Raw genomic sequence first — 27,392 nt, forward strand, 5'->3', positions numbered from 1 at the left:
GTGCAACATATGAAGCAAACTCACTTGTTTTTACTCACACTGCGATGTATTCGTCACCGAATTCCAAAGCCAACTGATGAGAGATGTTTGTGTGACATTTGTGATGAAAATGAGGCAGATCGTATTTTATTCTCGAGTTTTAAGATGTAGAAACATCTTTTTACTCCGCTTCTGATAAGCAATCAAAGGAAAAAGAAAGAACAGTGTGGGTGGAGTATGAAAGTAGCTTAAATAAACAAAACTGGCCTATGTCACAAGCTATTCCGAGGGCATTTCAAAGCCAAGTTAACCTCCTTTATGCGAAACATGTGAAACAACCTCTCTTTCATTTCATACTCCGCTTAAATCTCGCCTGCGAGGCGGTGTTTTTCGCATTTTGTTCATTCCCAGAAAGGATACCTTTTCGTGTTAAGCGATTTTTATTTCGTGTTAAGAGAAACAAAATGATGAAAATACGTAATAGTTTATCGGAACCATTGTATTATTTCGTGTTAACCGATATTTCGTCTTAAGCGTTTTCGCATTAAACGTATTTCACTGTATGTAAATCTGAGTTAAGTATGAATTGTTTACGAAGTCTAGAGTTTTAATTCATCGTTACTTTGGTTCAACTGCTGCACTGAAAATTCTTCATTTATCTTATTAATTGCTTTCTCCACAAGCAACAATCGTTATCGTTAACAACTGTAGTAACATCGTGATCGTTAACAACTGCTCTAAAAATATTTAACTTCAGTAACTACAACAAGTAATACCACAAAACCCAGTAACTTCACAAATCAGTAATATCTCAGTAACTACTAATAACACAAAACCTCAGTAATATTAGTAACATTAAGAGGAATATCAACAACGTAAATTAAGAATTAGAAATTATTTGTCTTGTAACATTTATGCATAAAACCCACGGGCTTTGAAAGATAAAAATAATGTTACTAACTTTCATGCCTGAGGACAAAATTCTTGTTAGCTTCAAGGCTTTGGGATTTTTTATAGTTGAAAGCATTCTGTGTGTCTGATGTCTGAAATATTATGCGGAAAGTATTAAATATATTTAAGTTTCATAATACATCTTAACTAGTTCTGCACGGCGGAAAACAATATGACACGTGTTCCGAAATCATTCCTTGATTATCCTTTTCCCTATAATCAAGCTGTAGCGGTGACAAGCATGTAGCTGTAGCGGTGACCAGTGGCGCCCAATTTTTGGGCTCTCGCGAGCACATTTTGGCCTATCGCGAGCACATTTACAAACATCAATATTTTTGTCAAACATATTTCCAATCATCTGTGATACATCTGAAATTTTAATTTCGGCAAATGGGTTTGAGATGAATAATAATATTGGTTGAACTGTATGGAAATCAGAGAAGCGGAGTTCAAAATTATTTTTCAGTGCATTTAGGTTTTCCAAGTAGTTCTCTGTTTCAATTGCTTCGTGGTTATTAATATGGCTTGATAAATTCTCAAAATGGGTGAAATTCTTTTCTTTCATCTGATTTATCCAAAAATTTAACTTTATCTGAAAAACAGTTACAGTCCCAGTCAAATGAAGAAGGGTTTCTTCTTCTCCCTGGAGATCTTCGTTTAGTTTATTCAGTTTAGCTGTTATATTCGTGAGAAAATACAGATCGGATAGGCAATTATTATCGCCCAATTCTTTGTAACTTTCGTTTCCGGATTCCGAATTTTGCTCTATTGGCGAAAGAAGTTCTACAAATCGTTGAAGTACTTTTAAATCATCGAAATGAAGCAATAAGATTCCATGTTCGCTATCAAGTTAATCAGTCAGCAATCAATTGTTTTATAAAGTCTTGCAAGATATCTCTTATGACTATAAATGCTTACCATATTTTAACAATTAAGAAATATGGTTATTTTTAAAATATTTTTTGTTCATAGTACCTAATCGGGCTAGCGAGCACATACAAAATGATTGGCGAGCAAACTTGTGCTCCCGAGCACAAGGTTGGGTCCCACTGTAGTAGACTATTGATATACTCTGGCATGTCGCTACACATGGGGATATTTCTAGGGAAGTAATATCCACAGTTTTTTTCGTGTTAAAATATATCATCTCATATCTTCCGATGTCCCAGTTGGTTTTTATCGGCTTCTAGACAGGCATTTCGAAGCGCAAATTTCGCAAGAAAATTCATATCTTGATACGAATAGCTATAACATTTTTTTAATAAAGGGAATAGGAAAGAGGAGAAGAATTTCTATGCTTTTTACATACAAACGATATTTAGTTAAAGGAGAGATTTCTTTGCATTAAGAAACAAACCCCCAAGAGATCATTTTGAGAAGAACTGGGCATTTTCATTAATAACTCTGAAATTTCTATGAGCTGTAAACTAGAAATCTATTCTAGTACAGCCTAAAGATAATATTCACTGCGTTTAAAAATTGCCATTACATCTGCGTTTCTGAAATGCTAGATCATAAAAATTATCACAAACGTTAATATTTATAAACTTAGATATGAATATTATGAAAAGAGTAAATGCAATACGTATGCCTGTTAATGGAATTGATGGACAACATAAGTTTAGCTGACAACAATGATATACAAAAATAAAGCCATAAATCACGGAGATTTGACATGTTTATTAAATGAAATTAATACCAAACAAGATCCTGTTACCTTTAACAGGTGAGATACAAATATTCCGAAACCAAAATGAGCCGCTTCGAAGATAGCTAGACTTTTATTTTTGCACATAAATACGCTTCATTATAACCGGGGCTTAATTTCTAAAAGTAGAAGGGCCGGAGCCCTATGGAAAACCATCAGGAAAGAGCAACAAGAGTAAATAAATAAATTAAAAAAATCTGAAATGTTTCAGATTTTAAATTACGTCTAAAGGGGCGTTTTTTAACATTTTGTGTGTTACCTTTCTTTATTAAATATCATGTTCCTCGCACTTAAACCATAAGATCCAGTGCAACAGCAATATCGCAAAATAGTTTTAAAACGAGCATATCTTTAGAATTTCCGATACAGAGACTCACGCGCTGGAGATAAAAATGTTTTTTCTGCACAACGTTGCCATTGCTCGCTTTGAAATCCTTGAGTTTGTTAATAAAAAATTCGTCAAAGTTTTAAAAAATAGGAAATCGATCATAAAACAAATTTCAAATTTCAAATTTGGTCTTCCACATGCTCATATTCGTTGGAGGATTACGTTATTCAAAATTCGATGACTCTATGTACCGTTGTTTTATCACAATACGAGAAATATACATACATTTATGCAGATTTTTCATTATTTAATTTCTTCAAATATAATGCAGGACTCTAACATTTTGTGGCAACAGTTTGAAAAGTGAACCGACATTTATGAGTCCGACGCAAAATGCCAAAACGAAACTAATAGTCCTTCGGGATTCAAATCCCTTTGGACTAATAAAATGACTATTAAATATCATTAATAATTTAAAACTTAAATAGTTAATGAGGGTCAAATTAATTGATACTAAAAATCAATATTTATTAATTATTATTTAATTAATTTATTATTATTTAATAAGATAAATAAATATTAAAGCAATTAAATAATTAAAATTAAGTAAAGTGTAAAGAGATAAATTAAAATTTAATGTAATTTAATTTTTTATGTAATTTGCTTGCAAAAAATAAAATTTTCTGGATCAAATTTTTACTAAAATAATTGCTCAGTTACACAAAAAAAGTGCCGGCGCCTTCTTATTTAGGGCTCTGGTGCGCTCCGGCAAAAATTAGAAATATGTCTAAAAAACTAAGAAGCTTAAATTGTGCCGAAGCCCACCTCAGCCGGGCTCCGGTGGGCTTCGGCACAATTTAAGCTCTGGTTATAGCTCTTTCCTAAAGTAGAAATAAACCGCTTGGTCTAAAGGAAACTTCTTAATGAAAATTTGAAATTTTTACTTACATTTCTCTACTTCCTACCGCATTTACACTTTATAAATCGTTATTCGTTATTTCGAGATGGAATCCATACTGATGATAAAATTACAGCTAGCTAATTTTATGTCATTTTGCAGAAAGTTTTTTAAATCATCTGAAACAAATCTGGTCGAAATTTTGTCCTGCGTCATATTAATTATAATCAATATTATCACATGTAATATAATCTAGGATAAATAATTATATTGTGATTAACAATACTGAGCAACAATGGTTTTGTTACAGAAAAAGTATTTGAGGATTTTGCATTTCTAACTTTGGGTATGAAGTCAAAATTTCTTCATAGGAGTTTAGCTTTCTTATAACAGAACTTCGTATTAATATTACTATTCTATGCGTGAGGCTATTTCAGCAGTCTTACTCATTTTTTACATATATTACCTCTAGGTCTATTTAGCTAAAATTATATTGTTTGTGACCTTAAGTCAGGCGACAAGTCAGGCGACGATATTGTCAGTGTATAAAAGAAACACTATAGTTTTCGTCAAAAGCCAATTTTAAAACTTTTATATTCCAGAAAGGCTTGTATTTTACGTCATAACGAATCATTAGTTCATGTTTTTAACAGTTACACTGTCATGCAGAATAGAGGTTGTCGGTATATTTCCAGAGAAATGAGTTTAAAAACCGTCTTTTTTTATAATGGAAATCATAGCTGCAGTATCATTTGCTGGCATTGATCATATAAAAAATAAAAATAGATAAAAATTCTGCTCCGCCTGATAAATTACGCTAAATAATTATGGCTTTTATAGTAATTTACTATGCCTAGAAGATCCAAAAGTAGCAGTTTAGTTCCTCGGACTAAGCCTTCAAAATCCAAAATAGTATTGCTTATTCAGAAGTCAAACAACAAAAATCAGCGTTAATTCACAAAATTTTCACAGGACTAGTTTCGATGGTTTTACCGAACCATCATCTTCAGCTGCAAAACCGCAAATGAACAAGATAAGAAATAATGTTTAGATAAGATAAGAAAGCCTGGACAAGAATAAGCAAGTGGCGCCATCTGTTGGCGAAACCAGAACTAAAACATAATTTCTCTAAAAGCCGAAGGCAAATTTGGATTGGAATTAGGATCGTTAACTAGAACAGAAAGATTTTTATGAATGTGAAATGCCTCTAGAAAATCCAGTTCTCCAATGGAAGATGTTTTTTGAATAATTTTGGCAGCAGAAAAATTGAAAGTGTGATTTTTGGACCAACAATGTTGAGCAACAGAAGACCTCTGTGTTTCCTTTTTTCTAACATATGCCTCATGTTCTTTGACGCGAAATTTTAAGATTCTCTTAGTTTGGCCAATGTAAATTAAACCGCACTGGCAAGGAATCCTATAAATACCCCAGGAATTCATATCCAGAATGGGGTCCTTGAGTATAGAAGTTGGAATTTTATTGATGGGAGAGTAAACAACCCGAAAGTTAAATTTCTGCAAAATATGTGCAACTTTATAGCTAATTGATGGAAAGAAGGGAATGACAACAGAATTTTTATAATCTCCTAAAATAAGAGTGTGGCTTTTAGTGTGTTGAGATGAGAATTTTTTAACTGCTTGATTAATAATGTTGGGTGAAAAGCCCCTGTCAATAGCTATTGCTTTTAAATAATTTAGTTCTTCATCAAGGGCTAGTTTGGAGGAGCAAACTTGAAGAGCACGGAAAACATAGGAATAAAATGAGGCTAACTTTTGTTTAGTCGGATGACATGATTTAAAGTGTGGTGGAAGGCAAACCGATGAAGGTTTACGGTAAACTGTAGTACTGAAGTTGGATGTGTTACGTGTGACCAGAATGTCGAGAAACGGAAGAGAATTGCAAGTCTCAAGTTCAAAAGTGAACTGAATAGCAGGATCAACAGAATTCATTGTTGAAAGAACTTTATTTAAATCATCTTTATTACCTTCAAACAGGGTAAAAGTATCGTCAATATAACTGAACCATGCCGAGAAGTTTAAAGTTTCAAACAATTTTGATTCATAATAATGCATGTAGATATCAGCCAGGATGGGACTGAGGGGGCTTCCCATGGCTAATCCCTCAGTTTGCTTGTAATATTTATTTTGGAAAACAAAATGTGTTTGTTTCAAACAGAGTTGAGTGAGAGAAATTAGCTCATCAATTTCGATGCAAGAGAAATGAAATTCGCGAAGTCTGGTTTCTAGACATCTTAATGCACCCTCCACTGGGACATTGGTGAATAATGATTTTACATCAAAAGAAACCATGAGTAAATTACGAGGAGAAATGTTTTTAACCTTTTTTACAAACTCTATTGAATTTTTTATGGTGTAAATGTTATTGTCTAATAGAGTGGAAAATCTAGAAACTAAATATTTAGCTAATGGATACGAGGCAGTACCTAAATTTGATACAATAGGGCGGAAAGGAATACCACTTTTATGAATTGCTTTTTTAGTTATTTGAATGGAATAGTAACAAAAAGTCAATATGCTTATCTAACATAAAAGGATGAAAAAAATCACGGAATTAAAAGTGCAATATTTCATGCTAATTGGTATATGTTTGGTGAATAAGTGTATTGCACTATAATTAAATAAAGACAACTATGCCATTTACAGCGAAAACTCGTAGCTAAATTTCTTTCATATGCAGAGACATTAGGTATTTTTGGAATCAAAAAAGATGAAAAATATGCAACGCCTTCGCCAGGAATCGAACCACGGACCTCTGGAATACCGGCCCAGCGTGCAGACCACTACACCAGGAAGGCACGCCAAGATGGTGTGAGAAATACCTTATACATGATGTAATCCAAAATTTTTTATTAGCCTACGAAGTATTCTTTACCCTACTCGTATTAAGTTTCTGTTACTCCATGCGTAAACATATTACTTACATAAACATTTTTGGTGAGTGGTGGCGCTGAAGAGTTAAGACTAAGAATTTAAGGGATTGTCATCCTACTTGTCAGCTGCCTTGTCAACTCCAAATCTTAGGTTATGTAAGCTTAGAACGTCAGCTCCTTTCTGTCTAAGTCTCTGCGCCAATGCACTTTAAAATGTCAGACACTTGCATTGATACGTCGTTAAACTTCATAACATTTGCTTTGACGAGAGGATGAGTTGTAAATAATATAGTTTTTGAGTCCTCAGTCCGATCTATCCCTCTTTGATTGAAATACGTTTCATGAAATGCTTTGGAAGGTAACGAACAAAGGACAGGTTGTGTTGCTTAAAAAATTGTTTAGCAAACTGAAATTCTCTTTGGGTAAGGTTTTACAGTAAGTTTAGAGCACCTGACGTGATAATTGACGTGAAGTTGACGACGTGATAATTCCCTTTTGTCCATCTACCTCAAGACCTTTGTCCTTGTCATCTACCTTTTGTCCATTTACCACCTAACTGCTAATCAACAACGCATGTCAATGCTTTGTCTAATAATTACTACGACGCATTTCAATTTCTAATAGAATTAGATTACTTTTACATATAATGTTTACCTTAATTATTCAAGGAATGTTCTTCAATGTTTATCTTATTTTTAAATTTTTCTTTCCAGGTACATGGTTAAAAAGCTGAAAGAGAGGAAAGATAAATTTTACCTAGTTCTTGAGGAAGTAAGCAATCACATCTTAATATTGCTTTCTAGTTTTATATTTATAGTCTTTTAAAACGAAAAGGAAAATTATTTATTGAATTTATTAACATGCACCTATAAAATAATTCTGAAATAGCAACCGATACATTTACCTTTAGTAAAAGAGATGCTTTTAAAATTTCGACGAAAATAAAAGCAGTTATTTACAGTTTATTTTATGCATTACAGCACTGAAAACAGTAATATAATACGATTTTAATTAAATATAAAAATTAAGTACTTTAAAGTTGAATATTTTTTCCTTACTTAATTTTAAAGTCTTTATTGAATAAAACTGCACTACAAAATTCCAACTAAATGTTTTCAATTGTGTCCCTCGACATTTTTTAGCACAATTAATGTATATCAAAATATTTCACAATCATTCCTGAGCTATGCCTGAGGTTTATATGATATAAATTACTGTGTCCGTAATTTATAGTATTACGATATGTACTGAATGAAAGATGACAGTATTTAGCAAAAGCGACTGAAATAAACTCAGGTAAGTAAGCTAGTAATTTAGCAAAAACAAAATATAGTAGAAGTTAGCTTTTAAAATTAAAAAACAGTTAAACATATTTCAAGAGCTTTCACTGACGATAATGTGACTCAGACTGAGAAATACTGTTAGTCCAATGTTGCTATAGCACCTATAGTTCTCTTTGAGCTCTATTTCCGCTGAGTTAATGGGCTGACTATAATAATACTTCCAAGCTTTCATGTTTTCCTATATGTAAGATAACAGATCCTTTTCACTTAGAAATATTTTCTATTAAAGTATCTCTTCTCTTGGACAGATAGTACAGAGTGAGGCAGAGAAACTTCCTTATTTTAAAAATGAATAACACAAATAGTATAAGCGATATCAGCTTTATTTTTTTCCAAGTTATAGAGAAACATTTAAGTTTTTTTATTACGATTTAAAAATAATATCATTATGGTGGCAATGCATTGAGATAGTCGAGTTTTGAAGTTTCTTTCCACTTTTACCACTTACACTATATATCAACGGGTATGTTGTCGATAGCAGCTTGAATATATTTGAGCGAGGGTCTTTAGACGTTAGAGATTTCAGATAGCCCCACAAAAAGAAATCACACGGGGCTAAACCAGGCGAGCGCTCTGGCCACTGAAGATCGCCCCGTAAGGAGATAAGACGTCCAGGGAAATATTCTCCAAGAAACCATGGTCCAATGATGCCTATTCTGGACAATGCACACCAAACAGTCACACGTTCTGTATGGGAGGGGGCTGCTCGTGAAGTTCTCGGGGATTCGTGCCACTCCAGTAGTGCATGTTTTGCGCTTATTGACGTAACCGGAAAGATGAAAATGAGCCTCATCGCTAAAGAACATAAGGGCATCATGAGGCATATTGCCAAGAACAGCTTTGCATGCATTCTTTCGTGAAAGAAAATCGAGTGGATTAAGTTTTTGCACCACTGCCAATTTATATGGATGAAAATGCAGTACGTTGAAAAGTATGATTCCACGGCGAAAGCGCGCTTCTCTCTTGTCCACTGCATGATCGGTACTAAACCTACATGACATAAAACGTTAGACACCACTCTTTGCAATGAGCGCCACCCACCGTTCTCGAAATAAATGTCGCTACATGGCGCGCGTTTCAAATATGGAAGTTTCCCTGCCGCACCCTGTATTAGGGTGCATTGTCAAAATTAAATAATCCAACACAGCTCATTTCGAAAATGATTAATAACCCTTATCAGGACTACTATTTCTTCTAATGGGTTTGGCAAACATGTTGGAGTCCTGACATGCAGTGCCCCAAAATCTGCTTTTTTGATAGTGAGTCTTGGGGTGCGTAAGCATATATCCTGAAGAAGTGGTCAGTTTGTTGCAGTATCCCCAGCGTTTAGTCCCTAAGCGAACTTGGTACTCATTTTATCGACCCAAAGGATGTAAATCAAGGCATGAAAGGCTGAGTCGACCTTGCCCAGCCCGGGGATCTAAACCCGGACCTGTGGTGCTGCTGCGTGATGCTCTACCGGGCCTCACGAGAAAATTACAGTACGTCTTCAATATCAAGAGGACTAAATTTTGGCTTTAAAGACGGACAGCGGCTGACTGAAAAGCGCGTGTGAAATAAGATAGCGAGAAGTCTCTCTCTAACTCCTTCTTGGCTAAAAGCCACAACTTAAATACTTAACAGTTTGCAAGCTCAGTTTGAATACTAAAACTAACCGCGTTTATTCTAGCTGGAAGTGGAAAACAAGAGGGGACAGTAAAGTTTTAAAATAAAATAAACGTTAGTAAAACTTAAAATCCCTACACCCTTTCTTCTTCAGATGCATGTAAGAAATGCAAAAAAGCGAAATCGGCTTCTTCAGAGGCACCTATATAATCGGAGCTGGATTAATCTTTAAGAAAATAAGCACATGCTTAAGGCATCAGGGAAAGGGAGCACCAAAAAATTTTTCCATTGTGGGTTTTACCATGGTATTGTATAGCTAAACCAAGAGTGAGAAAGAAGAAAAGAGAAAAAACAGGCTTAAATCTATGAAAGAGCAAAAAAATCTTGTAAGTGCTCAAAGCATTCTAAAAGGTCCTTCCAATCCTTCATACAGTATCTATCTATTTATAATTTTGAGATCCCACCCCTGTCATTGAGAAACACTACGGGGAGCTGTACAGTATAATAAACAGCCGTGAAATGCTGTAAGAAATGTTGATACTTACTAAGCTAATTATCTGAGAAATGTAAATAACAAAAGCAGCTACTGCAGAGTTTCCATTCAGTATGTTTCTTGTAAGTGCTTAAAGCATTCTGAAAGGTACTTTCAGTCCTTCATACAGTATCTACCTATCTATATTTTTTAACTCCCACTCTCGTCATTGAGAAATACTACGGAGAGCTGTACAGTATAATAAACAGCCGTGAAATGCTGTAAGAAATGTAGATACTTATTAAGCTAATCTGAGAAATGTAAATAACAAAAGCAGCTACTGCGGAGTTTCCATTCAGTATGATACATAGGGGAAAGCAGACACCCTAGATTCGAATTCTAAATAATGTTTGTTTTTCTACTAGTAATCATATCTACCCACATTATAAAGCAGCGAACTTGAAATTCCTATTATGTGTGCACATGCTTGTGGAAAGTACATAAGATTCTTAACCCAACCTTAGGATTCTATCAACCAAAAGTACGATAATGTGCTTTGCTCGAAAAGACCATTTTCTCCCGAACATCTTTAAAAAGTGTTGTAGCATAATCAGTCGGTACAAAATGTCGGTTTTACATTGTAATTTCTCTTATTTACGTTCCTTGTTTTCAAAAATCTAGCAACTATTCTATTTAATAACTTCAATACATCTCTCACTAAAATAATCGATCTTCCGCAGTTAAATTAAACATATAATTTTAAGATAAGCTAACTAAAATTCTTCTGTACTCAAGTCTTCGCGATCATGCTACAAATTAGTATCATAATAACTTCTTGACAATATTTTCATGACTTTATTTTGAAAAAGTTTTAGTGAATAATTTAGAAAGAATTTCTTTAGAAAAAATTTAAATTTTATTTTATTTTTTAATTTAATTTTTAGATTATGAGAAACTTTACTCCTTGAAATTATTTTAAGGAGTAAAGTTTCTCATAATTTGAAATATTGCTAGAGTCCCGCGAACTCGACTCCCGACGTCTTAACATTCCTTAAAACTCGATGATCTTTTTTTTAATCGCTAAATGAATTTCTGCTGGTCAAACAAAACATTACTTTTAAAATATTGTGGTATTTTATTAATATTTATACTGTAATAATTTCTAACATCGCACGCACGGTCACGGTACTGAGTAGTTGTAAGTACGGTACACATTTATGCGAATGAATGTCTGCATATTTTACTGTTCTGTTCAAAGTTTTGTTACGGTATTCTATTATTGAAATTTTTGAATCATTCCCTTTGTGATACTGATTCTTGGAACAGTCTAACGCAGTTTGTGATAGGTTTTGTTCATTCGTTTCGTGGCACTTTGAATCTAACTCATTCCTCATTCTAGTAGCGAAGTGGCTTCAGACAGTCATAGAGACATTGTCAATCACCATTCACATTTCTGTCTGCATCTAGCTCTCAGCAGCATTGCCTGAAGGTTTAGGGCTGTGCCTTATTGTAAGCTGAATTTTTAGTTCATCTGACACAGTTTCTCGGTACACAAGTGTTGTGTTATGCTGTCTGTGCAAATGAAAATGTTGAACGAGAAAAAAAGGAAACAAATTAGCATGAAACTGGAAGTTTTAAAGAGACTGCATAAAGGGAAAAACATTAATAAAATTATCATGCATTTAGATTGCAGACGAACTGCTATAGCAGGGTGAGAAAGGGAAGGTTTGAAATACAGTCTCGATGACTGATATGTGCATGTACTGATAATTTAAAGGAAAAAGAAAATTATAAAAAAATGAAAAACACGAAAGTGAATGAGCGCTGTTTTTCGAGGTTCGTGCAGCAAAGAGAAATCAAAAACACTCAGGACTCTGTCAAGAACGTCTTAGGATTCATTTTGCAATACAAAGCCATCAAGGAATTTCAAGGAGAACAGCCTGGATTTACCGCTAGTTTCGGGTGGCTCCACAGGTGGAAGAAGCACTAGAGCAACACACAGTATAACGTTTCGGGCTAAAAATACTATCTGCTGACTTTGAAAATGTTAACAAATGCAAGGGAAATTTCCATAGATTAATTGAAAGAGAGGGTCTATCTTAGGATCAAAGTTACAACTATATATAACTGGTCTGAATTTCCGATTGCTGCTTTTGAAAACACTTACATCCATGGCAGGAAGGATGGCGTCCGGCTCTAAAAGAAGTAAGGAAAGTGTTATAATCTGCGCATGTAAAACACCGCATATCCATCAGCTTAAACTAGTGCTTATAAAATAATCCCCGGGGTGTTTAAAAACGCATGCTCTGATGGGACTAATACCTTCTACTGTCTGCTTGCTTTGAATAAGAATCATTCAAGTGCATAGATGAATAGACCCACTTTTAAGGATTAGTTTTATCAGTAGTTTGTTCCTTAGGTAAGAAAGCTCCTCAAACAAATAATCTGCAACGGAGAGTACTTTTCATTATTTACAGTACTTGATTCCGTCGTGATGAGAAACAATTATGAGACGAAAACACAGTAGCCATGTTTACCCCTCTTAATATGATTAGTATGTCAACCAATGAACCACGCCCTTTTAGAAGGAAGAAGAATTACACACATATCTCTTAACTCAGCAACAGAGGAGCGTTACAAGATCGATAAACTAAAGAAAATGGACATGTTGAACGTAGTAGAATAAATATCTTAATCTTGGTAATCTTGGAATGAAGTCGAGAATATAAGCCTAGTTCGTTTCTGGAGAAGTAGCTGGACTATTGAAGGAGCGAGTTTAAAAAAAAAGCAGAGAAGTCAGAAAATTATGAAATAGTGGATTTATTGAAGAAAATTTAGGCCTCGAAAAAGCTATTTGGGAATGAACTGGGCAAGGAAAAAACTGTGAACGTTTGAGACATAGCTAGATGCGCTAGTGAAACAGAAGGAAGACGAAAATGAAGTTGGAGCGGAAGATGAAAAGATGGTAGACAACGGAAAAGTCAAAAAAATGGCTCATGATGAAGAACTGAAGGAATGCTTCACTACTTGGAGAAGCAAGGTACGTCTGCTATGGACACTTTGTTTCTCCGTCGTCTAAGCGATGAAGCTGCACTAGGATGAAATGAGTGTAGCAGATAGTTATGCACCACGAATTTATTTTCTGCAAAGAACTATTAATAATTTCAGTTTTGTATGTTATTCTTTTTAGTTCTTAACAATTAATTGTTAATAATATTAGTCCTAATATTAGTCCTTAACAATTAATTAACAATTAATTGTAAAGGACTAATAACGTCTTAACAATAATAAGAATAATTATGAACTAATAACATTCTTAACAATTTTAAAGTGTTGTGTTACAAGTGTTGTGTTATGCTGTCTGTGCAAATGAAAATGTTGAACTGTTTTCCTTTTGTACAACCTGTTATTATGCTAGAAATTGCAATAGAGTAATATGCAGTCAGTTATTATGAGGTTGTGAACAAACCACACCTTATACCACATTTTCGATGACTTGTCACCATCTTAGTCCATATTAGGTCGAGATTACGGGACGTTTTTGCTTTAAATGAATAATGTATTCATGTAAAAAGCATAAAATATCCAAAACATTCTTTTTTTTTCAGCCTGAATGCACCAATGTGTCCTTCTGGTATATACCAAAACGTCTACGAAATATGCCTCATTCCCCCAAAAGAGCAGAAATCCTAGGAGAGGTAAAATGGATCAAAATGTAGTTTTTTGTCTTATATTATATGACATGTTCCACCATTTAAGTATCTTTCTGCAATCATGTTTTGTATTTGCAGTTAACAGCCAAACTCAAGGGTCGCATGATGAATGCTGGAACTCTGATGATAGGTTACCAACCTTTAGGGGATATACCCAACTTCTTCAGGAGTATTATTTCTAACGCAGCTGTCCAAGAATCTGATATTGACTTCATGCTCGACGAGCTGGATCGTCTCGGCCACGATCTGTAAACTTAACATTTGAGTAGTTTCACTCATGTTTGTTTCATGTTTGTTGCTTAAGTGAATGTCGTACATATAGAAAAGAACGGTTAAAAATTGGGCCCAAATCATTTTAATAATCATCATTTTTGACAAATTTGCTTAATTTTTTGCATTTTAAAAATTCAGATGAAACGATCGTATGCCTGAAATTTTAATAGAACTTTTGTAGGAATGTTACATCCAAGGACCTCCATTACACTGATTTCAGTATTTTGGAGGATGGAACTTACAGTTAGATGCGATAAAATGACGTGAGTGCCAATTGTTTGTTTTGTCGTTTGTCATTGTGCAGGGCGTTTGATGATGTGTATCATCAGCAACAAAATCCACTGTCTTCCAAAACTTAGTGGTGCCAAAGTGTAAGAGAATGAATTGATTCCAACTTTGGCGCATAAAAGATTTCTTCATTCTGATTGTATGTGTTCGTGTTTAACACATGGGTGTGATTATAGTAGAGAGTGAATTTATGTCGTGGTAGTTATATAATGCATACATACATTCATAGACACGCGTGTGTATATATGTATATATGTATTAACAAATGTATATATTATGTATACAAGTAATACACATACATATATATATGTATATATATATACACATAAATACATACACCGATATAAGATTACAAATATATATATATATATATATAGACAGGTCAGTGTCAATTAACGTAAAGCACTAATTCTTCACAGGAGATTATTTTATGTACTCCAGTCGAAATATTAGTTGTCGTATTGTGTGTATATAAATGTATTTAGAATATATTGTAAGTATTTCATGTTGATAAAAACGAAATAATATAATTATATAAATATATTTAAATGTTTATATTGAGAGAGAATTGAATTTATTCAGGCAGGGACAGCAATTAGCAATATTCTTAGGAATCATATTCTTGAAAAGTGTAGCATGTGCTGCAGTCTCTGTTCATTATTTGTTATTTCAGTGCCTATTCATGTATTGTCATTTCAAACTTTTCCCACGGAAAAGCATCTATTTATAATTAAGTTTCATAAATTTTGTTGCGCTCTCTTTGATAGTTTTAGTCGTGGGACAGTTTAAAAGTTTTTTATTATATTTAGATAAAATATTTGTACCTGAAATGTATTTCTTAATCATTGTGAAAGAACCATTTTTGAATACTATCATATTTTTGAAAAAAAGGAAGATGAATTTTTTAGAATAGAGCCCTGAACATCAAGGTTCTCCAGAAATGAGTGAAACGTTTTTTACTTTCATTGTATGACAGAACTTCTCATTGCTGTTTGCTTACAAAATGCATTTACTTGATCTTTTTAAATGATTTTATTGTTCTATGTTCAATTTACGTTATATTCTATCAGAATATAATGTAGTCCCATTTAGATTGACAGTAATTTTGTTATGTTTGCTGTTACTTGTTGCGAATGCATACGTTTTTAATAGTGTTCGTCTACGAGCGTCCAGATGTTAAATATGAATATCATAAATGAACATGTGTGTCCTGTTCAGTGTTTCAGAGATGGCCATTTATTTACAGAGAACTTTCTTCTCGAAAGAGTGAAAGTTACACAGATTATACGTTGTTAATGTAAAGTTAGACTCTAACAAAAGTTGAATTCTTAAATAATTCGTATCGAGATCATCTCTTTAAAGATATGTTTGTTGATGGCTTGTTTAAATTTGTTTCCAACTAACATGATTAAAATGAAAGGCTTAAGTGAACACATTTTAATTGCTGTTTCAAGCACATACATGGTTAGTTAATTGTTAACACTGCCAATATTCACTTTACATACTCCTCTCATATGAAAAAACTTCTAATTAGGAGTGCTTTGAGTTAATACAGCTCCATTTAAGAGTTACTAAATTACTCGCATTTCTGACTTTAATATTTTTCAAAAGAGGCAACATCTATTGTGTCTTTTTCGATGTTTTCCAGAAATAAATCATTCATGAATCTCAACTAATGCACGTAGTGAAAGAACGATATTTTTAATTAGTATGTCCCAGCAATATTTCCCAAATTCGAAAGCTGCATATTTCACCTACAAATGTAACGAAGATAACCCAAGAATTTCATGTCAGTAATACCAGTTTTGAACCCATGCACATTTGGCCATCTTTGCACCCACGCGCTTTCTCACACTTAGCAATACAATGCATTGCTGGAAAATATTTTGATCATTGTATGTTTTAATAGATGCATTTTTCTGATTGTAATTACTTTCTTGGATTCTTGTCTTAATTCATCCGAAATAAAAGTGCATTAATTGTGGAAAAGATCTTATTCAGATCTAACGTAGTTTGTCGTTTTCCCAGTTCCAATGTTCCTAGCTTTAAATCATTGTTTTAAACAATAAGTTAACAGAGAATGTTATTATCTGTGCCGCATTCTCCAGTGTAAACACTCACAGTGCTTTAGAAGGAAATAAATACCGTTAATTGTGGACTTCGTTATTGTTTCTTTTTACTTACAAATCTACACATTCACAAAGTAAATTAATTACACGTTCTCGAAGAAAATTTCACGTGCTTTTCCTAAAAAATAAGTATGAATTTTAAGAAAATTTCTTAGAATTTTTTTCTTAAATTCCTTAGAATTTCGACGAGAAAAGAAATGACATTTATTGGGTTTTCAATCAATTCACTGCAAATTACAGCAGTGAAACAATCTGTAAAACTAATGTGAAATAGATTTAATAATTACCTTATAGAGTCATTAGGTTAATTGGAAGCAGAAAAGATGAAAAAATATGCAACTGCCTTCGCCGGGAATCGAACCACGGACTTCTGGAATACCGACGCAGCGTGCTACCGTTACACCACGAAGGCACGCTAGGGAAGTGAGAGAAATACCTTATATACTGCCCTTTTTAAAGGGCGACTAGGGTTTTAGGGGACCTAGTCGCCAAATCCTGGGTGCGGAGAATCATCATCCACAACCCTTTTAGTTCGGACGCCACTTGTAGAGTCATTCGGATTTTTTTAGGGGCAGAAAAGATGAAAAATATCAAACGCCTTCGCCGGGAATTGAACCACGGACCTCTGGAATACCGGCCCAGCGTGCAGAACCACTACACCACGAAGGACGTTAGGAAAGCGGGAGGAATACCTTATAACCTAGCCAAGAGAATTCGTTTCTAACAGAGTTTCTTATAATAACCCTACTACAGAATTTCATACATTGAGCTTATACTATTCAGTTTTTGTGCTGAAGAAGTGACTCAAAATTAGACACACCATGCTTAAAATGATGTAACTCAACATGTTTATGAACGCAGTTCTTACCAAATGGCAACAAAAGTTACATATTTCAAAAATACGTGATAAAATTAAGTTTACTTATTACTTCCTTGTACGAAGCAAAAAGGAAGTATTGTAATCGCGAAATTTTTCAGGCATCATATTTCAACGCAAATATCCATCTTGACCATTATCGAATGCAATTTAACGATGTTTCTGCGTGACATCTGAATAATTTGAGTCGTAGAATCGAAATATGGATAAAAATTGATATGTTATTTCAGGAAAAGTCCAATTTTGTGTCAAAATACCTATGTTACAGCAATGCTATATATAAATCTAATATATATCTTAAGTCGCGCTTTCAAGACATGAAAAACGCAATTTGAATTTTGTCAATCGGGCCAGTAGAACGGGAGATATAGAACTGTCCCCCTTTTTTTTCCGCAGTGTACCTGTAAAAGTCATATATAAACAGCAGGATAAACAGTTATATCTGATTAAGTTGATATAGAGTAAATTAGATTACAATTTAATTTTTATACCTGTATCAACGGTCTATTATTTGAAGTTCTGCGCATTGTAAGAATTCTTGGAGGTGAATGTATAGAAAATCCAAACGCCTCCCTTCCTTAAGCATAAATTCTCTTTAAAACAAAGTGACTTCTCTTCTCTTCTTCCTCTTTTCACTCTTTTTTCAGTTAGTGCTTCGACTTCTGCTTCTTTTTGAAAAACGATGGAGTTAGAAAATAATTATACTAATAACACGAATAAATAAATACATAATGCAACCTCTCATGGTACTCCCTTCTGAAAGTAACCAGTATTTCTGAGAACATAATTAAATAACGATACTGAACATTGTCAATAGTTATATTCGTTAAGCCTGCACCAAAAAAAAAAAAAAAAAAAAAAAAAAAAAAAAAAAACTAAAATCCTGCGCAAAAAAACTAAAATTTTCCGAAAACGTAAGTGGTAATTTTAGAGAAATTTTATTGTAATTTAAATTGCAGTAACTCGTATACGACAGAGTCCTAATCTACATTTTAATTCAGTTTCTAAAGAAACATGAACCCGCTCTAATATAAAATATAATAACTAATCTCGACATATAATAAAAGAAAGAGTCTGTGTGTCTTTTGTTCGTACTGCGCGTAAGCTAATAGACCCAAGGCTACGAAATTTGGTATATACTAGGTGCATCTAGACAAGAGCCAGTGCACCTTGGAGCGATTTTTTCAAAATTCGAATCAGACTTTTTTATTTCGTCTTTTCGATTTTATCCCATCATTTTTAATAGTTTCATTCTTTTAGAAATGTGGTTTTGGCAACAGTTTTTTATTCAATTGTATACTAGACTGCTGACTGTTGAAAATCAGCACTGTTGCCACTTTGAAAAATGACGGCGATAATTCTGCGCAGTTTTTAAATTTAAAGTTTAATATTCTCTTCAGGCATTTTTCCGGTACATTTAAAAGCCAGACGAAGGCTGGCCGCGTAGCTACTAGTATTAATATACTTGTATAACTAATATTATCTACATATAACTATAAAATATATTAACTATATAACAACTAATATTAAAACATAAAAAAGCGATACTTACAAGCTTGCATGTATTTTGACTTGTTATGTAATGAAAGCTAGCTCATTGATTGGCTCTGCTTGAAACTTTCAGACCCACAGAACTCTGGCAAAATGTAATAAATGCAATATAACTAGATACCAGATTAACATTCCATATTAACATCATTAAGTAAATAAATAGGTAAATGAATTCTAAAGCTATATTTTCTGTTTTATAATAAATGCTCTTATTTCCTCAAATACTGACACTGAGTATGTGTGTGTGTGTGTGTGTGTGTGTGTGTGATTATGGCAAAGCCTTGAGGGCTATCTGCCCTAATGGGAAGAATGCCTTCGTGGAGGACTTTCTAAGGAAAACTGGCTCGCATGCACGTTACACATGATGAAAACCACGAAAACGCCCATGCAGCCAGCCCGTTCGCGGAATTCGAACCTCGGACCGAACTACCAGTGTTCAGCGACCGCTCGGCCGCTGGTGGGCACTGACACTGAGTAAACATTTACAATAACCTCATTTCTCAAAATAAGATATGGAATTTTTTTAATTGTTTCAGTATTGAGCGTCGAATAGATGTAAATATAAAATCTAGCACTTTGTATGATTCCCGCAGATTCAAAATTTCAACAACAGAATATTTATTATAATTTAGTCAAATGAATGCATAATACTTTATATCTTTATACTCAAAGTTCAAGAATGAATTCGTTAATTTAAGTCACTTTTCTGTGTTAATTTCTAAGAGATTTCAAACAGATTTTCATCAGATTAAGAAAGAAATTACAAAATTAATTCCTTGTTTCTGCTGTAATACAGAACTCGTGATTAATTTTGTAACTGGTCTGTGTAACAATTAATTACTAATAACCATGGAATATTTCATATAATTGCATGGGATTTCTGTATTTAACTTATTGAAGCATTCAAAATATTTTGCTGAATGAAATGATTATTTTAAGAGAAACCATATTAAAAATAAGTTTTTGGGATTATAGAATTCTGTTATCAGCAGAGTTGAAAATGTTTCCAGAAAATTATTTACTTTACGAGGGGCATTGGATGTCTTCTACATATGCATGATAACAACTTAAAATCAAAAATTACTTTAAGATTTATATTATCCACATGATTACAAAAAACAGCTGTGCAATGACAGGTGGATTTTTAATACGTAGTCCAGTCATTTTCTATAACATGTTGCCTTGCCGCATGCTTCACTATGTGCTGCAGTTTTGCTCGGCCTGGAATCGAACAGACGCTTAGTATTGTCTTGCAATAAATGGAGTCAAGTTTATTGGTAAGTGTGTTTTAAATTCTGGATACTGCAATATAGCAGCCGCCATTTTTTTCATATGGTTACGTATATACTCAAAAGGTAACATATCCGGAGCGAGGACAAGCCATAGAAATAGTTGGATGATATAAGCAGCTCTGATTAATCCGAGCCGTGTGCGGCCGATATTGCCTGCTTTTTGCCACTGATACAGGCTTCCGATAACCAGTGGTGCCGATATTACCTGCTTAAGGTAATTCGATATTACCTGCTGAAAAGAACGCACGTGAATTCTGGCCGGGAATGGGAAAACATGGGGCCATAGGATTTCATCCACATTCACCACACTACTAAAGCGGATCGGTGTCGTTGACTATAGCTTCCTAAACCATAATACTTGCAAAAGGGAAGTGTGTCCATCGATAACGAGAGTAGACTTGTGCCGTTGACTAAGGGGGCCTCCATACCCGGATGCAATGATGATCTGTCCCAGAACTAAGTGGCATTCTTCATCAGATACCACACATCGACAGTTTGGTGCATCCCCAATTGGGCTCTAAAATCGAAGAATTGGTTCATGGACTCAGAACAACTGCTACACGTGCTTGCGTAAAGGGACATAATCATCATAGGATCATAGACCTTGAAAGAAATAGACCAACTGGCAGACTGCCGGGCCAGCCGCTGTCAGGGAATCACTGTATCTCTATGCCTTATCATGAGCCTTTTCTATGCCAAAAAAGATAGGCAAGATGGTTTAATTTTACAAAGGCTTTGTGAAGGTATGTTTTCAAAAGTAACACGTTATCCTTGGCGGATCTTCCCTTACGAAAACCATTCTGATAAGGCACGTTTATATGATTCTTTACCAAGAAATAGACTAGACGACTGTTTACCATTTTTTCAAACAATTTGCACAAGAAACTCGTAAGTGTGATGAGCCGATAATTCGAGAGATTTTCCGGGTCTTTCCCTGGCTTAGTTATGGGAATGATAACAGCTATCTTCCATGCAATGGGGAAGGTATAATTCTTCCATCCTCTCCATTTATAAAGAGCGAGAAGGGCAGTCAATGACTTCATGACTGTTGCTTCACCATTTCATAACTAATAGCATGTCGACATGGTTTTACGAGTCTACACTGCAGCAAGGCTATCTTTAACTCGAGCATAGAAAACAACACTGTAAGGCTCGAAGATTGAATGAAATGGAATTTCTGTCGGAGCGTAGCTTAACAGAAAGAAATTCTGGTGAGTAATTAGTGCTGGAAGAAACGGAAGCAAATGTTTCACCAATGTGTTCGCTATTTCTTCCGTGCTGCTAATCGCTCGGCCATCTTTTAGGAAGGTGAGTGGTCTTTATATATTCCGCACGCTTTTCTATCTCTTTCCACTCTTTTACTTGGCGTAGAGGATATTAATTGATGATACACATGAGATCCATCCATAAAACTGGCTATGGTGTCTTACTTTCCTTGCTTTTGCTTTGGCTTTCTTGAAGTTGTAGCTTTTGAAAAAGTGGGATATCTATGAAAACTTCCACAACATTTTCTCTGTTGTCTCAGCCTTTGTGATATTCATAACTTCACCATGGTTTTGTGTACTTAGAAAGCTTTGTTACTGAAGTAACTATAAAGAGTGTAGCTGCCTGAATAATAATATCTGTGATTGCATTAACTGCATCACTAATAGGCCCCTTTTTTACACTTTCTTCTGCGAATTCCTCAAAACATGAGAATTCTGAGTCTGCCCTATTAACCGTTTGAGTGCTGAAAATTTTTTAGTATATATGCTAAAAATGAGGAATAAAATGCATAGTTTTTTTTGGGGGGGGAGAATAATAGAGACGGTTATAATGAACTCTAGTCATTATAGAAAAAGTTGTTTTTGTTCTATTTTATTACCAGAGTGTTCTGTTGCACCAACTCCGTGAATTCCTTTTTTTACCTACAACGTATATTAAGTTGGATCATTCCATTCCATTACCATCTTTTTAGCTGCATACCTCACACTATCGCAAGTTTCGCCTAGGCAATTTTTGTAAAGAAAACTTACATTTTTCTTTACAACACGTTGCAAAAGAAGTGTGAAATACAACAGGGCTTGGGGATAAGCTTTCGAAAAATCTGACAGCGGGACTTCAGACTGCGTATATACCTGGTTAACCCTGTATACTATGTTGTAGCCGGGCATACGCAATCTGAAACCCCACAGTCAGCTTTCCCGAAAGCTTATCCCCAAGCCAATGACATAAAGATGAGTGGCCAGCCGAAAAATACTAGCGGAGACAACTAAATGCTTCCCGTTTTATTCTGAAGCAGGAGACAAAGCAGTTTGTTGGGGACAATACCTCGTCCCTCAATGACCAGGACCGACATCACCGAGAGCTTCCCAGGACCCTCCTTTCCAGACTTATGAGTCACAACGCATAGCAAATGCGTAGGCAGTTTTCTCTCCATGAGAAACTAGAAACAAAGAGATTTAACATAATCTCATTTTGATCCCCAACCTTCAAAAAGTAAACAAGATAAAAAAATGGGAAAAGAACTGATAAGGGCAAATAAAAAAGGAAAGAAGGAAAGATCCTTAGCTACAAGAGCGTGGGTACCGTCTCACCAAAGAGGCTGATCCTTCGAAAGGCTAGGGTTTCTCGAAGTTTGCTACATCTGTACTCCCAAAGAGTGAGCTCCTGAGGGTATAATTTCCCTAGCACTTTCATAATCTTCTAAAATCTCACATTTTGCAGCTTAACATTGTCTTGGGTAAAATCTTTATTTCAAATATTTTCCGTGTAATCAAGAGACAATAGTCATACCGTGGTATGTATTTATACCACCAAATAAAAGGATAATTTAGAACTAAAAGTCAAAAACGATATATCCTACTTATTTGATTTTGGCAATCAAGTTGACAGAAAGTTAAAATAAAATTATTTGCAACTTGCAAAAATAAAAACATTTACAACAGAAAAGCGTAAAGAATTTGATTGCAATAAACTTCAAAGAATAGACTGCAGTGTTTTGAAAGGTGAACGTTGGGCGAATTTTCTTTTAACCTTAGGTTACAGAAAGTAAAGAAACCTTAACTCTTGGGTGCAATACAAAAGTTACGAGTCGGATGCATTGCATATATTAGATTTGTAATACGTTGTAGAGACATTAGGTATTTTTTGGCAGCAGGAAAGATGGGAAAATATGCAACGCCTTTGCCGGGAATCGAACCGCGGACCTCTCAATTATGCGCTGAGCGTGCAGACCACTACACCACGAAGACTCGCTAAAAAGACGGGAGAAATACCTTATAACGTGACATGCATTTATTTAACCTGGAAATAACTTACGAACGTGCACTTTATTTATTCAGAATTAAATTTTACTTGTAACAAGATATTTATTACAGAAATTAAATATAAAAAGAGTAAATGAAACATAAAATCTGAAATCTGAAACCAAATATGTCGATAAAGAGGCGCGATGAATCTGTCAGATTAAATTCAAAATAAAATACTTAGTTAACAAGTTTCGATAGTAAAATTATAGGTACACTTTTTTTCTAGGGTGTCTGAAAAGACAGCATTGTACAGAAAAAAAAATTCTTTCGAGTAATATAAAAATATATTTTACATTTTTTTTCCAGAGTATTCTGAGTGACTGAATTTGGTGTTTAAAATTATTAGTATTTTTTTTTTTTTTTTTTTTTTTTTTTTTAATCTTTGTTTTTGCTACATAAAATAAAAAGGAGTATAGCATTAATTTTATTTCTTTCCTTTTGAGTGTACATGTTCATCTACCTTTTCCTCCCAAATCCAGTTAGAATTCAGGGGATAAGTGCCAGTCACACTTTATTGGAAAGTAGATAATGCGTTTACGGTAAACATCTAAATTAGAAGAAAACAACACTAAATTTTAAAAAAAAAAAAAAAACTTAAAATGATTTTTTCATTTACAAGTATATAACGTTGTAAAAATTTAATGTGATAGGGAAGTGAAAAAACACAAATCCATTTATTAGGCGACGCAGCACGTTTTTGGAAAATTTAATGAAGTTTTAAATTTTCGAGAGAATGTTTACAGTATGTGCTCTATTGTGGTTTATTCTATTTGAAAAAGGCCTTTAAAATAACTTCCTACCAATTTAACCCCAGCACAGCCGATAGATGGAGCACCGAATTACAGAGTATAAACATTTTCTTCTAAGATGCTCATAAAGCAAGGGCAATCAGTCGTTTTTTTCGAACGGCCAATAACATGTTCAGCGTTAACGTCAGCATCGAAAAGTATAACGACCGCATCATCTACGTGCAAATCAGGTTAAATCAAAAACTCCGTTTTTAATATAAAATTGAGAACTCAAGTTTGGAAGAACTTCCTTGTAAGTGGAAGTAGTTCCACAATAGCAAGCACATTATTTGGGGGAGGGGGGGTAAACACCCTTGGATCAAGTTATTATCATTACAAACATACAGAAACTGCTATTACTGTTTAACTATTTTGGCTATGAAAATGGATTGCGTTATGAAATGCATTCTTCGCTGATTTAAACAAATGTAATTTAAAAAGTCTCTCTGGCACAGAACAGATCAACTATTCTCTCTCCCAAAGCGTAAAATCTAATATAAAATATAGAAAAATTTATTTGTCAAAATGTTTTCAGCAGAATTAAAATGCAGTAAACTGCAGAATTAAAACGCAATATACTTACGTAGATTTGGCAACATTCAAAAATGGATAGTAAATCTATAAAATAAAAAAAATAAAAAAAAAAAAAAAGAAGAAGAAGAAAGTTCATTTATGTGCAGAGGCAGTTTCGTTACACTTCCAGTTTCATAAAGAACACATATGAAAATGTAAAAATTGTTCCCAATCCATGATGGCTAAATAATAATATGGAGATAATATTTTACAGTGCTTGTCAAAAATTAAGAATAAATTATATTTTCAGCAGCTAAGTAGATTACGGAAGTATTTTTCAAACTGCAGCCAAGCAATAATTATATTATTAGACAAAAAATAAAGGGAATTTTAAAAAACATGAAGAGGGGAAAGAAAAAAAGATAATGAAAGGAAAAGAAATGATAAAAACTCGAGTGTATTAAGATAACTTGTCCAACATTCCTTGTTAAAAAGTTGTCTAGAAATAACATGACGAATAAAACTGGAATGACATCTATTAATAATAAGTTTCATTTTCATATGCTGTGTTTATCGTTGTTGACTAATTTAAAATCCTATGAAGGAGCAAGTAGTTTTTCTAACTGTATTATCGAACAGAATCTGAAGTTATGTTTTCGATGTATCAAAATATGAATAGTTAGAAGGAAAAGAGATGAGAAATGCAATAAAAAAATTTAACGTGTTCCTATAGGACATGTTACATGCCCGATATTTTTCTGGTATAATATTTTAATTAATCCCTTTACAGCACAAAAATATTTTTAAATGTATATTTATTTAGTTAAACACACAGTATAAGAGAAATAGAACTGAAAATAAATGAAATGATGCATTTTAAGTCATTAGTTCAAGAAAATTTATAATTTAATGAATAAAAGTCTGAAAATATGTCAGTAGATGGCGGCACAATAAAGTAACAATTAAGTATCCTTCGAAATGTACTTTTTCTCTAACGCAAGAGAAAACGTTTAATGTAAAGGACCCACACGTGTATCCTATCATCACCTTATAAATAACTTCTTACCAATTTCACCCCAGCACAGCCGAGAGATGGCAGCACCGAATTGCAGAATATAAACTTTCTCATCTAAGATTCTTATAAAGCAACGGCAGTCAGTTGTTTTTTTAATTTAATAGCGAAATTAACAAATTATAATTAACAAAAGCCATAAATTTATTAAATGTATGCAATAGCAAATAAACGGATTACATTTGGAATGTGATGCATTCGAAAAGCTCTTTTACTTACTAAATTGCAGGCAGGTAAAGAAGACAGACGTTTGTATTTTGCTCTCGCTGCACATAACGGCAAATGGAATTTCGGTAGCAAGAATGCGATTTTCATTCAAAAATTCAGAAACATAATATACATAAACATAATTCAGAAACATATTTTCGTATTGTATCAGACGAAATTGAGAGGCCAGATGAAAAACGACTCAAAAAAGAAAAAAAACACTCTTCTACAAAGAACGCATCATATTTTGTGTAATATACTGAAAGAGATGAAAATAACTAGCCCAACCCAAAAGCAAATGATAGAATTTAATGAGGAATTGAATCCTTCGTTCGAGTAATCGAGCATTCCTGTACATATGGTTCTTATCACAGGCAAAAAGAATGAAGCTAAAAGTCTGTAAACAGGAATGCGGACTTCGAAAACTAAGTGCATTTAAATTAGTTGAAAGCTCGGTTCAGCTCTCACTCCCAAAAAATTGAGACGTGAATCGAATCTTAGTGAGAATGGGGAACACAATAAATGGAAGAAATTCAAAGAGCAAAGCAAAGTATTATTATTTGTTATTATTATTACTAACAGTTCTAAAATTAGGAGGTCCGTTAGGAGCATGGAGGTAGGAAGTAAGATGGAGTCGCCCTAAACAAGTTTCTCCGTACCCTGCTCTGAAGCACCGGCGATCCCTACGTGGTAACCAAAACATTGGGTCATTTACCATTGAGTTCTATGGGATTTCACGCGTTCGGGTGTAAATATTTTGTAATTACGTCGCAAATATACATATAAATGTATATATTTTCTTTTTCTACAACACTTCAGAGTCCTAAGTATGTGAAAACAACATATTTTTAAACAACATTTCATTCTGAACGGAATTAAATGCTATACTTTTCACAGGACAGTTTTCTCAGAATGGTTTAATTTGAATGAAATATTTTCACAAGTTTTCGTTAATTACATTAGAAAAAAAAAAATAAGGTAATTCGATTTTATTCGGTTAAGGTACAAAAATTAAGATCAAAGTTTATTGTATTATTAATATTAAAATTATGCATTATTTCTTTTCTATTTATAGAGCTTCTTCCTAAAATACTTTTTTAAATATGACATGATTTTTTGGCTTCTTTTAAATAGAAAAATGTAAGTCAATTTATAATTAATGCTCTATTCGGTTCATTTTAAATTAGAGAATTATTAGGAATTAGCGAAATACTTTAAATAAGTA

The 27,392-nt window shown here is 33.8% G+C and overlaps 1 protein-coding gene across 1 annotated transcript in view; it reads left to right on the forward strand.

Annotated features, from left to right (window-relative positions):
- Gad1 (glutamate decarboxylase) overlaps positions 1 to 16,606 on the forward strand; it is a 111,173-nt gene extending 94,567 nt beyond the window's left edge. Inside the window, exons 11-13 of the mRNA XM_035364643.2 lie at positions 7,468 to 7,525; positions 13,783 to 13,872; positions 13,966 to 16,606. Coding sequence (XP_035220534.1) covers positions 7,468 to 7,525; positions 13,783 to 13,872; positions 13,966 to 14,139 — 322 coding nt within the window. The 3' untranslated portion in view covers positions 14,140 to 16,606. The remainder of the gene's footprint in view (positions 1 to 7,467; positions 7,526 to 13,782; positions 13,873 to 13,965) is intronic.
- The last annotated feature ends 10,786 nt before the right edge of the window (positions 16,607 to 27,392 follow it).

The sequence above is a fragment of the Stegodyphus dumicola genome, chromosome 11 (assembly GCF_044657685.1).
Source record: "Stegodyphus dumicola isolate Sdum_Otavi_A_Nest chromosome 11, ASM4465768v1".
Classification (NCBI taxonomy): Eukaryota; Metazoa; Arthropoda; class Arachnida; order Araneae; family Eresidae; genus Stegodyphus; species Stegodyphus dumicola.